This window comes from Lytechinus pictus, chromosome 10, assembly GCF_037042905.1.
Source record: "Lytechinus pictus isolate F3 Inbred chromosome 10, Lp3.0, whole genome shotgun sequence".
NCBI lineage: Eukaryota > Metazoa > Echinodermata > Echinoidea > Temnopleuroida > Toxopneustidae > Lytechinus > Lytechinus pictus.
The window spans coordinates 32,413,663-32,431,056 of record NC_087254.1 but is presented as its reverse complement, the minus strand read 5'-3'; the positions used below and the strand labels follow the sequence as shown (position 1 = coordinate 32,431,056).

At 36.4% G+C, this 17,394-nt stretch overlaps 1 protein-coding gene across 1 annotated transcript in view; it reads left to right on the top strand.

The window, feature by feature from the left end:
* The window catches only part of LOC129270507 (protein sidekick-2-like), a 76,427-nt gene that overhangs the window by 51,704 nt on the left and 7,329 nt on the right, over positions 1 to 17,394 (top strand). Inside the window, exons 19-36 of the mRNA XM_064106097.1 lie at positions 142 to 333; positions 740 to 1,045; positions 2,305 to 2,375; positions 2,937 to 3,168; positions 3,524 to 3,639; positions 4,086 to 4,266; positions 4,692 to 4,982; positions 5,305 to 5,497; positions 6,928 to 7,031; positions 7,390 to 7,689; positions 8,681 to 8,796; positions 9,117 to 9,315; positions 9,824 to 9,961; positions 10,769 to 10,930; positions 11,589 to 11,717; positions 12,546 to 12,713; positions 15,674 to 15,811; positions 16,606 to 16,768. Of these exons, the coding sequence (XP_063962167.1) occupies positions 142 to 333; positions 740 to 1,045; positions 2,305 to 2,375; positions 2,937 to 3,168; positions 3,524 to 3,639; positions 4,086 to 4,266; positions 4,692 to 4,982; positions 5,305 to 5,497; positions 6,928 to 7,031; positions 7,390 to 7,689; positions 8,681 to 8,796; positions 9,117 to 9,315; positions 9,824 to 9,961; positions 10,769 to 10,930; positions 11,589 to 11,717; positions 12,546 to 12,713; positions 15,674 to 15,811; positions 16,606 to 16,768 (3,199 nt within the window). The remainder of the gene's footprint in view (positions 1 to 141; positions 334 to 739; positions 1,046 to 2,304; positions 2,376 to 2,936; positions 3,169 to 3,523; positions 3,640 to 4,085; positions 4,267 to 4,691; positions 4,983 to 5,304; positions 5,498 to 6,927; positions 7,032 to 7,389; positions 7,690 to 8,680; positions 8,797 to 9,116; positions 9,316 to 9,823; positions 9,962 to 10,768; positions 10,931 to 11,588; positions 11,718 to 12,545; positions 12,714 to 15,673; positions 15,812 to 16,605; positions 16,769 to 17,394) is intronic.

The following is a 17,394-nucleotide window of genomic DNA, read 5'->3' as shown; positions in this document are numbered from 1 at the left end:
AGAAGAGCATGTTAAAAAGAAAATTGCACTCTTAATATGACATGAATTAGTTTGTGGTGGTTCAGAGTATGGTCACATGTGTGCCTAATTAGTACCAATGAATTACAATTTAGATACCAATTTTCTTTGTTTTGAATCTAGGTTATAGCATCAGCTGGCAGGAGCACAACAAAACCTCCAACATCATCAATGCCAGTAGGTTACCAAGTGAGACCAGTTATACCATCACAAGCCTTACACCACAGACTACCTATCTGATCCAGGTCTGGGCTAAGACCAATGTAGGTCCAGGACCTACTACAGACATCATCATCAGTTCAGGGGTTCCACCAGGTGAGCTTATCAAAATACAAAATACTAGTAAAGATAGAGTCAATCTTTGCCAATTGGTCATCTTACAATCTCTGTAGATCAGAAGACAATTGATGGCTGAAATATCTTTGAAAATCAAATTCTACCCTTGGTAAACATATGCTCCTCTCAAATGATGAAACTGTCTCCCAATCTTTATATACCATCACTCATATTTAATACTTCCAAAACCCATTTGAAGACACTTGCTACATATGACACTTCAGTAGTCCCTTTTGTTTTACAATTCCCAATTTTTCTGCATTACAATTATTGACTTCAATGTAACTGTCTGAAGAATTATTTCATGTTCTATGTTATTAAGGATCTTTTTGTATACAATTGAGAAAAAAAAAAAGAGTAAATCTTTGACCCTTATCTTTCTCAGAGCGCCCTCAACCACCTACCAACCTAAACGTCCCGGATGCTACCATCCAGTCACGGTCTGTGGAGCTCCACTTCACTCCAGGATTCGACGGGGAGGCTGGCATCACCCTGTGGACCGTCCAGGCCCTTGTAGGTCAGTCTGACCGCTGGGAGCAGATCTTTGAGGTCTCAGACCCCAGCGCCAGGTCCGTTGAGGTCACCGGGCTGGAGCCGTTCACATACTATCAGTTCAGGATGATTGCTACCAATGTGGCTGGGTCTAGCAACGTCAGTGAGCCTTCAGAACAGATACAGACTAAACAAGATGGTACGTTTCAATCAAGAGTGTTTACTTCAAACATGTTTTCTGACATTAGAAAGGCTTTTCCTGGAGAGTATTTATAGCTCCCTGTTTGTGGGAATTCCTGAAATGTTTCATGTATGTTTTTATACTTTTGAAAAGTTTTAATATTCTCATTGTTATGTTCTCACATTGTTATGGAATTGATTTCATGAAAAAAATAAGAATCTACTTGATGGATATAGATGTGAATTGGAAATTGATGGAGAGAGAGATAAAAGTCTAAATTTTTTATATTTAATGAATCCCCCATTTAACAAGTGCAGTATATCTACATGTACTACAGATTAAGCAATATAAAAGCTGGTAATGAAGAGGTAATCTAGCATTTAATAAGCCAATGCCTATTCAATTGTAATTGACCAGCATTTTAAAACAATTTTCTCTCTCAACTGTATTTGATGACATAAATTGAACAGCCTCTTTCATTTTACTGTGTCGACATCTACTATAGATTGCACAGCATGAAATTTGGTTTCCAAAGAGCTGTACTATCTTTTTATATGCAAATATTTTAATGATTCTAATAACTATTCAAAACTATTTTACACCAAACTGTATGCAATGCCTTTGACTTAGAAAGCCTCATACAATGTACTATGTCTACATCTACTTTAGATTGTATATGAAATTGTTTACCAAAGATTTTACCAATGAGGTAAACCAGCATTTGATAAGAAAATATGTTTCTGATTCTAACTGAATAGCCTTTCAAACTATTATAACCCTCAACTGTATATAATACCATTAACTTTGAAACCCTCTTTCATTTTACTATATCTACATCTTCTTTAGATTTTGGAATAAAAAAAACATAATTGAATATAAGGTTGAAAAGGATGCACTCTATAACAATCTATGACTAAATTTATTATTTCATTGACATGAAATTAAATAAGAGACTATTTTCATGATCTTGAGTTCTCTGCCATGTTTATATCTACTGTTGATTGTGTAATGAAATGTTGGAACAGGGATGAAATACACCTTTCTTTTGCAGAAAAGTTGAAATTATATTTGTCTGCCGTTCAAAATACTGCAATTTTTTATTATGTTGGCAGTGGAAACAATAGATACAACAATGAATATTAATTGACTGCACATATAGCACTTAGCATCCCAATTGAGGATTGAAAGGATGCATGTGGCAGCTTAAGGATATTGTTTCTTTGTATGCAAACTACAAATCTAACTCTTTCTTTGATGTGATTTGATTTTGTCCACAGCGCCAGCCATTGCTCCTCGTGATGCCAGGGCACGAGCTTTTAATTCCACTGCCCTCAGAGTCACATGGATGGTGAGTTTCTTTTACTGCATTTAATCTGTCAAAACTAATGAGCATGCTTGAATACATGTAAAGGTACAGACTCCTCAAAAGGTAGCATTTGAGAATGATGTTTAGTGAAATTTTGTGATGCTCCAGATTGTCAGTTTCACAAAGAGATGGGAGTTGTTCTAATGTTGTATGGCACATTCTAGAAAACTTGTAAACTTACACATCATTTTAAAATAGGAAAAACAAAATGAATTGAATCAAAACTGATTTGGCAAAAGTTCATCTGATAACATTGAAGGATTCTTGAAACAAGGCAAAGTAGGTGATATTATTTCTAAGATCACAGCAAAATCATTTGATAATTAACAGACCTTCCAACTATTTGTTTTTATTTAGAGATATAATCTGATTTTGGCTCTTCAGTAAATAAGATTTCCCATTTTCCTAATAATTCTACTTCACCCTCAATAAAATTCTGTTCCTTCCCTACTTTTGAACTAATCCATTTTCCATGTAATTTTTCCGTTTGGGTTGGGAGATATGATTTGATTTCATTTTACATTCCAACTTCCATTTTGACAGCCTTTGGATGATGTTGAATGGAATGGTATACCAGGAGGATACCTCATCTACTGGAGGCCGTCTGGTACCAGCATGCAGGAGATGTTCTTCAACCTAGCTAGTCCATACATCAATAACCATGTCATCACTGGTTTGGAGGAGTGGATGCCCTACGATGTGAGGATCGAGGCGTATAATGAACTGCATGTGGGACCAACCAGTGGAATGGTTACTGGATGGACTAATGAAGCGGGTAGGGCTGGCTGATGGTGATGCTAGTGGATATGAAAGTAGATAGTGGTGGTGGTGGTGGCGGCGATGATGAAGGCGATGATGATGGCGATGGTGGTGGTGGTGGTGGTGGTGGTGGTGGTGGTGGTGATGGTGATGATGATAATGATGATGATGATGATGGTGATGGTGATGATGATGGTGGTGGTGGTGATGATGATGATGGTGTTGGTGATGATGATGATGATGATGAACCTTGAAAGAGACGTACAGGGGTATATTTTTTACCAAGATTTGAAATTCGACCTGAAATATAAAGTTATTTGGCTTCACTGCATGATATGATGATTACTTATTTCTTATTTATCTTGTGTTAGTCCCATCTGCTGGTCCTGCCAACATCCAAGCATTACCTACTTTCTACTCAGAGATCTTGGTCACATGGAATGACGTGCCAGTAATTCATCAAAATGGAGAGATATTAGGCTTCAAGGTAAGTGGGAAAACATTTTGAGATATTGTTTTATCAAGAAACCTACAGACAAAACAATGGATGTTCTTGTCTGACCCAAAAGCACTGTTACTGAGGTACTTGTAAAGCTCAACTTATTTGTTTATCTGTTTCGCTGTATCCCACTCCCCTCAAGTCTTATCTGCTGGTTTCACAATGATGCACTACTTATAAGCATGTTCTATCATCTTCCTTAGACTACAAAGCCTACCTTTGTCATTGTCCATTTAGTTCAATCATTTGGTGTGAAACTGACAAAGGCGATGAACTTTCAAAAGTGTTAGCAGAAATAAGTGAGTTGATTTTTTTAACTGTATCTTATTTTTCAATAAGAACTAACACAGCTCTACTGCATAGAAAGATTTAGAATAGGACAGAGATTGAGAAAGTAAAAGACATTTTCTTTTTATCTTTAATTTTCATTTTAGGTTATATTTAGAGAGAGTGGAGGCATTTTGATGTACATGAATGTACCAGGCAACACTTCACGTGAGGCAACCATAACTCACCTCAAAGGCTACACCATCTATACCATCACGGTGCTGGCGTATACCGTGGTCGGTGACGGCGCCATCGGCAATGAGGTGCCGGTCAGGACTCACGAGTGGTGTAAGTGTTCTCACAAACAATTTCCATTTCTTTGTATCTGACCTTGTGCGTTTGGCATCACAATTAAACCATCAGGACCCGGTTACATAAAGCTTAGCGATTGATTATGGAGCTGCTTTTTACAACTGATCATACACAATACTCAATGCAATCAATCATAGAATCAGCCACATGATCAATCGCTAACCTTTGTTACAGTGCACTGATATTACTAAGTTTTCATGAAACAATCTAGAAGGATTATAGCTAAACGTAGTCATTCATCTGAACAAATAAAAAAAAAAACATGTTAGCAAGGTCAAATACTTCAAGCCTCTGCACTACAAGGGGGCTTCAGCTGCCCCTCAACCTTAAGCCTGTGTTGAATATTCTTGTTGTTGCCCACAGCCATGCCTGACCCAACCTGCTCTTTTGTTTTTCCACAGATCCTGGTCCCCCGGTCGGCATCACATTCCCTACCGTCCAACTCTCATCCGTCACCATCACATGGAACGAGCCCCTCATTCCAAACGGTCATAACCTCTCCTACAAGGTTGGTCATCGCCTTCTGGCTGGTCCACCTGCTTCTCTTGTAGAGGAAGATGTAGGGGGCAGCAGACAGCATACTGTTACCGGCCTACAGCCACAGGAGACGTACTATTTTGAAGTGACAGCGAAAACATCAATGGGATTTGGGCAGCCTGCTTCGGCTTTGGTTATTACAACAACAAATAGAAGTGAGTTTTGTATTGAATTATGCATCCTTTTACTTCTGTCTTGTCCATTTTGGTTTCACTTTGAGAATTGAATGTATAGTGCTGCATGGATAATTTTTTTTTTTAAACCTGTAGAAGCATTCCAATAATTAGTTAAGCCAAATTGAGTGGAAGTCATCTTGAAACACAGCTCAACCATTTTTCATAAAACTTGTTTTCATGAGTGATGTTAAATTATTGTGACATATTTATGTTCAGCCCATCAGATTTTATGGTTCTAGTATCTAAAATGTAACTTGTTATTAAATGTAATTTTATGATTTGATTATTTTCATTTATGCAGCCACTCCCGAAGCCCCATCCAGACCCACGGTAGACCACATCAAGAGCAGGCAGGTCCGCCTTTCATGGACCCCTGGTAACAATGGGAATTCCCCTCTTCGTTATTACATCATTGATGTACGGGTGGGGTCTGGACCATGGGAAGAACACGGCACCATAGTGGATGCCTCTCAAGTCTCCTATACACTAACAGGGTAAGATCTCAACTGGAATATAGTAGGGTAATTCCCTAAAATATGTGTGTTTGATTCGTTAAATGCAGGACATCACTAAAAGATTTTTCTCTCTTTTCTAGCTCATATAAGAAGTTGTAATGATCTCAGATTATCATGGCTTGATAGTTTGTGTAGGAAAGTAAGAATGGAGAACTATTTGGGAGTTGGGCGTACAAGAAGTTAAATTATTTTGTGGAATTGCCCACTGATGAAGAGATGAAATGAAGGTGTATCTAACCCCTTGCTAGTCAGGTTGGTTGGTGTTGGAGTTAAGTTGGCGCTCTTCAATCTGGTAGATTATCTGCGCCAGGTCGTTTCCGAGTTAGTTGCTTAATTCCCGCATCAATGTCCTCGGCGTTAGACTAGTCTGACCTGTCATATAGCGAGGTGCAATATAATTATGATTAGTTACCACCACCATTAAATGTGCGTTTTTGTACTTCATTGTCAGTCCTGCAATCAGCTATTTTATGGAGCATTTATAACTCTGTCCTTTGTATTTGTTGAGCCCTGATTTGGGTGGAGCAAGGCTTTGGGAAATCTTGGTATTGCCTGTTCATCTATGATAAATGTATAAACTTGGTAACAATAGTTGATGTAGAGAAAATTTATTATGTAGTCTGATAAATTTTTATTAATTTAAATGTTATGTAGATGATGAAATTCCAGATCTGTGTTGAACACTGTAGCTTGTTATTAGTATGATGGGGTGTCCAAACTTCGCGCACTTTTCAAAAATATTCATCAGGCTTAATTTTGTTCACAAAATATTCATAATTTATACAAAACCAATTCAAGAAATAGTTACCACATTGACGGCAAGATCGTAAACTATAAAATCATGGACGAAAATGTAAAGTAGGTCAAGGGGTTTCGCCGGTATCGCGATCTCAAAATTCTATTCCGATCGGCAAATGCGGGCTGTGCTGGAAAACCGTTCAGAAAAAATGTGACCTAACTTCGCGCACCAAAGTTTTTGTGGAGATTTAAACAAAAACTCAAGCTCAAAAAGTAAAATATTTATATCAGATTGATGGCAAAATGCTATGGAATCGGTTAGTACCAGATTTAACTCACATTTTTGATGATTTCTGCTTGCAAAATGGTGATATCGTGATGCTTGTTGATTTCTTCAAAACGGGCGCTAGCGGTGGCAAATTTGCCGATCTTTTGCCAATATTTTCATGAATACTAAACTCATCCTAAAGAAATTTTTACTAAAGGGTAATTTTAGGTCGCTTTTCACGTTGATGATGTCAGATTTTAAGGATATTGGCTAGTTTTTTAGATAATGACCGTCCGCGAAGTATGGACACGCGCAAAGTTTGGACTCACTGCCATAACATGTATGATGTTGTCCATTGACTTATTCTCACTTGCAGTGTAACGTTGTTATCTTGTCTTTTCAGGTTGAATCCATACACCTTGTACTATTTCCGTCTGAAAGTGTACAATGACATTGGAGCCAGCCCAGAGAGTCCCTCATCAAATCAAATCACTACAGAACAAGACAGTAAGTTTGTTGGGATTTGAACAACTTGATTTGACTATCCGGTGGTCTATAATTATTGATTTTTTACAGTTGTTGCAGTTATTACATGAGTGTAATAAATACAAAGTAGTTTATATGGAGTTATTAGAAAATATAACCTCAACCACTCTGAAAGGAAAGAGGTTGATTATGATGAAATTATTGATGGTAATGAAGATAAAAAAATAATGGTGATTCTGATGAGGATTGTTATTATGATGATATAAGTGGTGATGGAAATGGTCATTACAGTGATGGCATTGATTAACCACATGATTACAATGAGGACAACAACATTAATTACCGATGAAAATAAAATTCACTTTTCTTTTTCTTTTAGTTCCTGATGGGGCACCCACTATATTAACAGCAACCCCAATCACAGTCACATCCCTCCTGGTAACATGGCAATCACCCCTCCAGGCTCAAACCAACGGCCCCCTTACTGGCTACCGCTTCCAGTTCAGGCAGTTACCCAGCGGCAGTTTCATGGAAGAGAACATTAATGATCCCGGAGTGACCGAGTATGAGCTCCTCAATCTAGTTAGGTATCAGAATTATGAGGTGAAGCTGGCTGCAACCAACAGCAAAGGGCTCGGACCCTACAGTGTTCCAGTCTATGTGTACATCGGAGAAGCAGGTAAGAACAGATTATTTCAATCTCAACCAATGTCTTTTTGTATTCCTCTCTCTCTTAATGTTCTTTTGCCTTTTTTTTCTCCCTGTACACCCTTTTTGTGGAATTTTCTCATTTCTAAACATACCCATTGTATGGATGTTCTTTTATATGTATATTTTAAATTGCTGTTTAATCATTAAAGGAGAATGAAACTCTTGGAGCAAGTTAGCTTTTGTGAAAGCAGAAAAATCAAAGAATAAGATCAACAAAAGTTTGAGTAAAATAGGAATAGCAATAGAAGAGTTATGAGCATTTGAATGTCGAGATCACTAATGCTATGGAGATCCTCCCATTGGCAATGCGACCAAGATCTATGATGTCACAGATGAACAACTCTCCCCTTTTGGACACTGAAAACCCCAAAAAACATCTCTTTTTGCTCATTCTAATCATATGACAAACAATTCATCAATGATATAATGTTGTGAAACCTCTGTACTTGTCCTCTCATAAAGAGAACCTCACCTTGTGATAGACTCTATAAAAGTGAGAATATAAGTGAAATAATTACTAAAGTAATGAGGGAGTTGTACGTGTGTGACATCACAGATCTTGGTCGCATTGCCAATGGGAGGAACTACATGGCATTAGTGATCTCAATATTCAAATGCTCATAACTTTCTTATTATTCATTCAATCTTCCTCAAACTTTCAACAATATGTTTCGTTGATTTTTCTCTTTGATATGGATTCAGCTGATTTCAAGGGTTTCATTCTCCTTCAAGTTCCTCCTTATTTGACATACTTGGCGTTGAGGCTAAAAATATAGAATAAAACTTGCTATAGCGACCACATTTCTATAGCATTTTCTGTTTCTCTTCAATCTATGTTACTTATTGAAGCTTGTACTTTCAGAAACTTGTCTTTAAAGACAACTCTTTCTTGATGAGCCTTTCTACATATTATTTGTTGGGTGATACTCAAATTCTCTCTCTGTTCTTTTTACCCACAGTTCCATCTGAGCCTCCCTCTGCTGTGTCCATTAGTACCACTGGTTCATCCTCATTTCAGATCTCATGGGTACCACCCTCTATGGAATCACAGAATGGTGGTCTCCAAGGTTACAAGGTAAACAAATTATCCAAGTATGAAATAGTTCTTAATACCTGACAGGTGTTTCACAAAGCTTTATGCAAGTTACAAATGACTTTATGCATGACTGGTGACCATTTCTTGCACTAAATGAGATATACCTATGTAGCTGACTTAGCCCCTGAGAACATGTTCCAGTCATGTAAAGTTGTGCATAACTTTACAAACAGCTTTATGAAGCACCCACCTGATTCTGGAGTCCCTGCAGACCCAATATTGTAAGTTCTTGCACTTGGAAATGGCTGTCATTGTTGTTTGTGCTGTGGTCATTATCATGTTATCATGTTTATTACCAGGTACTGTATTGGGAGAATCACTCCCGCCAGGCGCGTTCCACCATCGTCCAGCAGACCAAAACATTCCCAGCCTCGGCCATGGTAGCAACCCTCGATGACCTTAACTGCTTCACCGAGTATGGCATCTCTGTCAAAGGTTTCAATGCTGCAGGTGATGGTCCAGGATCGCCCCCACAGTACAGCACTACAGATGAAGATGGTGAGTAGGAGTGTCCTTCAGGAAGATGTCATCCCCCCTCATTATTTAAGTGCAGGGGTGCCAATTTTCAAGCTTAAGTCTAAATTCAGACTTTTTAATCTTGTTCTTACTCGTAGAAATACATTTTTCTGTGTACAAAATCGCCCATCCAAGGTGATTTTCAGTCCTTTTTTTTCAAATTCCTGATTTTTCAGGGAAAGATTGTATTTTTTATGGGCTTGATTTGGGAAGAAAGGAAGTTTTAATTTTAATAAGATTATTAAATTTAATGCTGTTTTAAAAATCGTCCCAGTACAACCCTGAAATCTGGGAGGTAATTTTGTTAGGTTTTATTTCCAAATATTTGTGACAAATGGTATCCTTGTATTGAATTCCCTTCCAAGAGCCTGAGGTATTTGTCATATAATCCCTATATCCTGTTTGGTGTTTCCCCTCAGTGTTTCTTCACAATATTCTTACAATTTTCCTTCATAATATGATCAATTATAAAAATCTTGTTTGTCCCTAGTTCCGAGTGAAGTCAGCCATCTATTATTCAGTCAGGTGAGAATGAGTTCTCTCAACGTATCATGGGGTCCTCCGACATCAGCCTGCGGGACTGTCACTCAGTATAAACTATTCTATCAACCTCATGAACCCATCAATGGTAAGAAATGAGAGCATGAACTTTATCAGTATTCTTAAATATAATTTTCAAGTTGTAGTGTAAGTATCAGTTAATGTATTATTAATGTAATATTGATAAAGTGCTAGTAATAGTGGTAGTAGTGCATAAGGCACTATTGCATTTTCATGCCGAAGGAACTGTTTTGTGTCACAAGAAAGTAAGAAATTCAAGAGAGTTAGAAACTTTTAGGTCTTATTTCATAAAGATTTGTTATAATTACAAATGCACAATTTCTATAACAAATTTACTATCAGCCAATCAGATTGAAGGATTTCAGTAGCTTGTAACTGTTATTGCATATTTGTTATTCTAACAAGTTTTATTAAACTGGCCCTAAAACATTGAATAGAATGGCTCCTGTTTCATTGTATTTAGTAAGTCGTCCCTATCATTTCAGATAGAGAGCGAGGTTACCTACATGACATTACGTTTAGTTCATCTAATGGGGCATTTCAAGAAACTTACAATCAAATCAATTGGTGTTTCCCAATCATATGTCTTACAATCAATTGTAAATTTGCATTTGATTGCTAATCTGTTTCTTGCAACAAGGAATGTAAATTGATTTGCTACAGCTAAAATCTAGCAATTGTAAATTTGTAACAGAAATTAGCAAATATTTCCTTGCAACACCCACTAAGTAACTTCCCAAAGATTTCAAATACAAAGACTAATCACCTCATCCACAAGAACACTATGAATCCCCACCCTCCTTGTGTGATACTGTTTTCATCTTAAACATGATGTAAAGATGAAGTAACAAATCTCTCGTTGATATCATTGTAGGGGAAAGAACATCTGTTGTGGTGACCCTACCCAATGATGAGTATTCCTACGTTGCCAAGAGGCTTGGTGAACAAGAACGATACCTGTTTGAAGTCTATGCAGAGACTACTAGCTTCATTGGACCACGGAGAGGGCAAAATATTACAACTGGACCACAAGCAGGTAGGCTTTCTTAATAATTTTGTTAACCAATATTGCTATTATTGTACTGTAAGTACAATTTCTGGCTTGTACCCAGTAAATAAGATATTCCCGATCTGAAAAACAATTGATTGTTAATTCAATTTGGAAATCATAATCATTCTTGCTGTCCGGAAACTGAATCACTATGGTTATGATATATGCATGATAAAATCAATTGACTACTTATCATTATAAACTGATATTGGAAATATGAAGGCAGTTGGCACACAATTTATTCAAATAAGCTTTCCAAAATGTTACTTTTGGAAGGATGAGTGATGATTTGCACCTCCAAAATCCAAGATTAGACATGTCTAGAACTTCCTTTGGTAGTCTCTGTTTTTTTTTTTTTTAGGTAAGTCCCAAGAAAATGGTGTTTGAATTGTGTTTCAGTCATTACCGAAACTCTTGTGATCATGATTAGGATCTTCACATTAGGGTATCAACCCCCCAAACTCACATGAAGACCAAAATTATAAGGCCCATTTCTGCTTGGGATTGTGGCCATTGTAACTGTCATGTGTCTTATAGAGGTAAAAATTACTGTAAGGGTATAACCTACATTTTTTTCCCCAAACCATTCTTTCTCCTTGCCCCCCCCCCTCTCTCTCTCACTTCCCCTCTGTCTGTCCGTTAGGTGCCCCTGAATCTCCAAGATATGTTCAGTTGTCTCCAGAGTCTTCCTTCGTGACTGTTTCCTGGGATGCACCTGTATATTATGGGGATCAACCTCTCACCGGATACATCATACAATCACTGGAAAAAGGTCAGTTAAGTTAATACAGAATTCTCTTGGTCCCACAGGCTTTGTACAGGTGCCACTCTGTTTTTGCAGCCAATGTGTTAATTGGATGCTTAATGTACAAAAGTCAATAAATCATATTTATAAGTTGTTGCTTGATAGATTTCCTTGGTGCAGCTGTTATCCAGGGATTTTTTCCAACATTTATTACAGAACAGTCAGATATCTTTGCTTCTTGGCTTATCAAAATCAAGGAAATTTGTCTGATCGGACAACTTGTCAGACAGCCATATCTTGATAAAACGCTCTCTTTGTCACTTCTGTATGGATTCCTAATTTACGTTGATAATTTTGTTTTATGTTTCCTAAAAGTAAATGGATTTGAGTGTAGTGGGTTTCACGGTACACCATGTATCTTTCGTGGGCAATTGTTGATTTGTTTGTGCAGAAATGGTTTAAAATGTGGTTAAAATTGGTTTGTCTGTGCAGAAGTTAAATTCTGGAAGGTTATCTATCTTTTAAGGATTGGGGATCCATTACACTAAATTGTTGTGAGTCTAATTTTGAGGACAACTTCTAGAAAACAAGTACTGACAAAAGTACTGTCTACAGTGAAAACCTGTCAGATTCAGTTGCCACCAAATTGACTCCCATTAAAAAAGGAACCTGTATATTAAGGCAACCTAAAGGAAAGAAGAAAGTGTCCACTGGAGAAATGTGGCCTTTATAGACACGTCTGACTGTATTTTCAAAGTCGAGACGTTTCTCAGGGATTTGCTTTTAAGTAGAGTTATGGTACTTCCTGTGAAACAGACCCCTTATTTATTGTCAAAATGTGTTACAACCATACAGGTCAGGATACATGGGAGGATGTCAACGATACCATTGCTGCTGACCAATCACAGTTCTCCATACCGTACAGCAGTCTGAACCCAGTGACAGTATACACATTCCGTGTGATGGCTGAGAGCATGATCAGTGTCAGTGAACCTGCATTGAGTGAAGAGCTGATGGTGCCAGGTATGTCTATATTATCTCTTGGGATTTAGAGGACTTCTCTTAGGAAAACACAATGCTTTTTTTTTTAATCTTGAACTCATATTATCAATGGCTGGTTTCAGAAAGGTGTAATAAGTTCATAAACTATGATTGTTATATGTAGTTTTTATGGATAGCCAAGATGATGATCCTGTCTCAGCTCCCATTTTCTTTATGAATAGTAGAATTGTGCTTTAATAATTAAGAAAGCCTAACTTGTATCATTCCCAGACAGTTTTTAATGATAGGGATATGAATTTTAATAGATTACATTTTGGGGACTCGACTAGAAATACTTCTTAATTGCTAGTAGTTTGGGTTATCTGAAAAATCAAACATCTACTCTTCATGACACACATGGCTTCTCATATTAGATCTCTGGGGAGCATTTCATGAAAGGACGTTTTTTTTTTCCTGATAAGTCCTGTTTTATCAGACAGTTACCATAGTAACAGTGCTTCTTAGCCAATCACAATGATGGAGAGCTGTCGGATCTCAAAACTTGTCGGACGAAAATGTTGATGAAACGCTCCCCTGAATTCATCCATGGTTTATTTGAATACACAAATTAGTGGTTAATACACTTTTATTAATAAGGCCACTGAAACTTTCTTCAGTGTTCAGGTGACTATGAGGATGACTTCTTTACAAAGGCCAAAATTGTTTAGATTAATTTCTTGGCTGATGGATATTATTGCATTAAATACTAAGAAAACAGGTTTGCAAAATAATTTTTTTCTGCTTTGCTGTTTTAAAGAATGAGAAGTAACAACTTCTTTGAACATTTGCCTTTGCTTGATATTCTTTTATATTTTTGTTTCCATGATATTATGATTTGGTTTCATTTGTTTTTCTTTACGTTATATCATCACTTCATCTTTTTTGTTTCTGTTCTTGTTTCTTGTCTGCTATGTGACATTCATTTTATTTTCATTATCATTGGTCATTATCTACTTCTTTGCTTCTCTTCCTTTCAATTCTGAAAGTAGAGAAACTCCTTTTTATTTCAAAGAAATGAGATCTTCACTTGTATATACCTACTATGTGAAAATACAAGTTATTGACTTTTCACCTTTCTTACTCTTCATATATTTCTCATTACGTGCTAACCCATCATTCCATTATCATGCTTTATCTAACATATACCTGTAATTTTCAGCCATAGCTTCACCCACTTCACCTCCATTAAGTTCTTTCCAAGCTACTACGGAAGGTATTGAAAAAATAGCTGTCGATGCTGTCTTTTTTTTCTTTCTTGTCACTTATTCTATACTATCATAGAAATATTGAACATTACTATATTGGAATGAGCTGTGCATGATGCACTCGTGTGGTTTGCCAGTTGGAAGTGAGTGCAAGATTTGACAGAAACTAAATATTGCTTAATGGTCTGATAACAATGGACTCATCCCCCCCCAAAAAAAAAAAAAGTTTGAGTATTGATTTTGACTCTTCATAAATCACACACCGGAGTTGAAATGCTGTTTTGTGTTTTCAGTGTGGGATTGAAGAAAATATGTAACATTTTACCACATTTGGAAATTTACAAAATTTAGGTGGAAAAAGGAAGAATAAAAAAACTTGGTCAAAAAATGTTTTACCTGAGACTTCTTCTCAATATATGCACCTGACAAGGGATATTATCCATGTGTGCTGTTTGGAGTTGAACCCTCCCTCTTCCAAATGACATTGTCCATTTATCTGTTTCTGTGAAAAATCTTGAAGTGTTGTTTCAAGTAACTTCTTGGAGTGTTAGGGCCGAATTCACAGAGGTGGTTTTGAATTTTGTTTAAAGCCATGGTTAATACGTATTTCATACATCAATTCACATTGATTCAAAATAACCTTGGTGAATTTTGGGCCTACATATGTTCACCCATTTTACATCACCTATGTTATGGAAGTATAATGGAATGTATGAGTATTTTTGTATTGTATTTAAATGTGTACTTAGTAATGTGACTGCTCTTTTTTTTTTTTGAACTAGCTATTATATCGTGATATTAAAATCCTGCTTTGTGAATATAACATATCGGAAATTGCATTCTGAAATACTGATGTGATTATAAGCCCAAGAAACCTTTATTGGTTCACAAAAAGCAATCAAAGTATTATTTTGGGATAGTAAATCATTTCGGCAAGTAAAATGTTATATCTGATTTGTGTAGTACCTGAATAAGATATGTCAGTTTTGCCCCTCTCATTTTCATTTACTTTGTGATGATGTTACGCATTAAATGCCCCATATGTCGTATATATAATATTTTTGCATTGTTGTATCGATTTATACTCTCACACAATAGCACTTATATATACCACACAAACACCAGCCAGTGCATGAGTAGTATTATATAGTTTAAAGGTCAAATAAAGTGATGAACTGTAGTACTTCACATATTCATGAGTATTGTTGATCAAATGTATTTAGTAAGAGTTTTCTCAATACATAATTTACTTTAAACTTTTAATTACATAGTACTTTTGTTCATAATGGCATACCAATATTCATGTTAGTCACTTAAATATTTCATTCTAGCATAGAAAGTTTGTGATGTTCAAAGAAAAAAATAACATTTTCTTTCAGCATCTGTTATGAATTTCTACCTTATATAGTGTAAATAAAAATATGAGCACTTACGTAATTGTCAACAGCTAGTCATATCGTCAATCCGTATACAGGAAAATGTTAAATAGGCAAATGAAATTCCTTTATTGCAGCTAAAATAACAACAAAAATAAGATACCATTAGTGACATGAAACAGTATACATGTAGATATGGGGAACTCAGAAATCTTTTGATATTTAATTGTCATAGATATATTTCAAGTAGCATTAACAAATAGATAAAACAAATAATTAAAGTCATCTCATTATATATGAGGCTACGATTAATCATATGATATTGTAAATTTTCTGGTGTTTTTTAATTCCTTTTTTGCAGCTGCTGGTACGAACCTAGCTCAGAAGAATTTCTACGAGGAGTGGTGGTTCTTGGTAATCGTTGCCCTCGTTGGCATCATCGTCATCATCCTTGTTGGAGCTTCGCTTTGCATGCTGGGAAGGAGCCGTTTATATGTCGGTATGTATCATGTGATGTGTTGACTTGCTTCTCTAGGTGGTTTTCTGTTGTACAGAATGTACAGAATTGTATGTTTCATGCGTTTGAATTATTTATTATGGTTTCTTGGAAACAACCTTGCAATGGGTTTTGCAGAATATATTTTACTGAGACATGTTCATAAATTTTCTGAAATAAACTCCAGAAAATAACAAAGATGTACAGTCAAAATTGCTTTAGTGACCACCCCATGAAGCATTTCATGAAAGGGCTTGTCAGGTCTTTTATCCAACAAAGTCTGTTTTATCCATCAGTTACAATAGTAACAGTCATACACTTTTGCCTCTCAGCCAATCAAAACCAGGTAAAGTTGTCACGTCTGACAACTTGTCCGAAGACAAAATTTGATGAAATGCTCCCATGTATAGAAGGACCACTTGTCTGTCAAGACCACTAGTTTGGTTTCCGTTGAATAATTTCCTCCATTAAAACATAATATACAATGGTGCTCAAACGTTGGTGGACCCTTCCAGAAAATGAACATATCTAAAGTGTTCAAGTTCTGCCATGTTTTAGATATTTAATTGTGAATTTAGGTGATGAAATATTACATTCAATAAACTTTGTTTCTCTGGGCTCGCTGAATATTGTAATGTTGTTGTCTACATTCAATACTCAGCATGAAGGAGTGCATTTTGTAGTGGGCTTCACTAACTTTTGGAGCACAACTGTATATAGTAATCTTTAATACAGACCATTTCCATGGTATCCATCAGGTGGTTTTACTGTTCATGTATATTCCCTTTGATCAACAGACAGGAAAGTTCATAAAAGAATGACACCTGATGAAAGAGTGAGTGTTACGGAAGACGGCGGCTTCACGTCATTTGAGATGGATCCTGCTGCGAGACGGTCAGGGAGAAATGGAAGAACAAACGGTCGCAGTGGAGTATATAACAGAACAAATTCATATACCAGGTAAGCTAGTATGATTGGAGTCATAACTAAGGCAAAATATTAGAAAGTGGATGTTTCTATACTATTAACTAAATAAGAGTTTTGGAGATTTGAAAAGGAAGAGGAAAGGATGTACAAGAGAACAAGAAAATTGTGAGAAATAAAATATTCCATTGCGTTGAGCATTGCTGTCAAGATTTTGTGCTGGAATATGCAATGCAGTTTGCACAAAAATTGAGATGTTTAATATACATTGTACAAATTGAAATAAAGTAATTGAATTGATGATAGAGTTACAAAAACTATCAAGTACACGGCAATTAGATGTATTCCTGTTTTTCCTTTACAGCACTTGACATAAATCACTAGAGTATTGCAAAGTACAGTGTATTTAGATTACATTTTAGAATCACTATTCTCTTCTTTATTGTATATTATTTCATGATTAATCATTGTTTCACAGCAGTAACGAGGAGCTCCCACAATTGCTGACATTCCTTGGGCCTTCAATCGCGTATGTCCTCCAATCAGAGCAAAGCAAAATTTGAATTGACCAATCAGTGGTTGTGCCCTTATTTTGGAGTGCTGTGGCTTTCATTCCTTAGTAGATTTTCAATGTATTTCCCTGTTATTTGTCCTGCATGAGG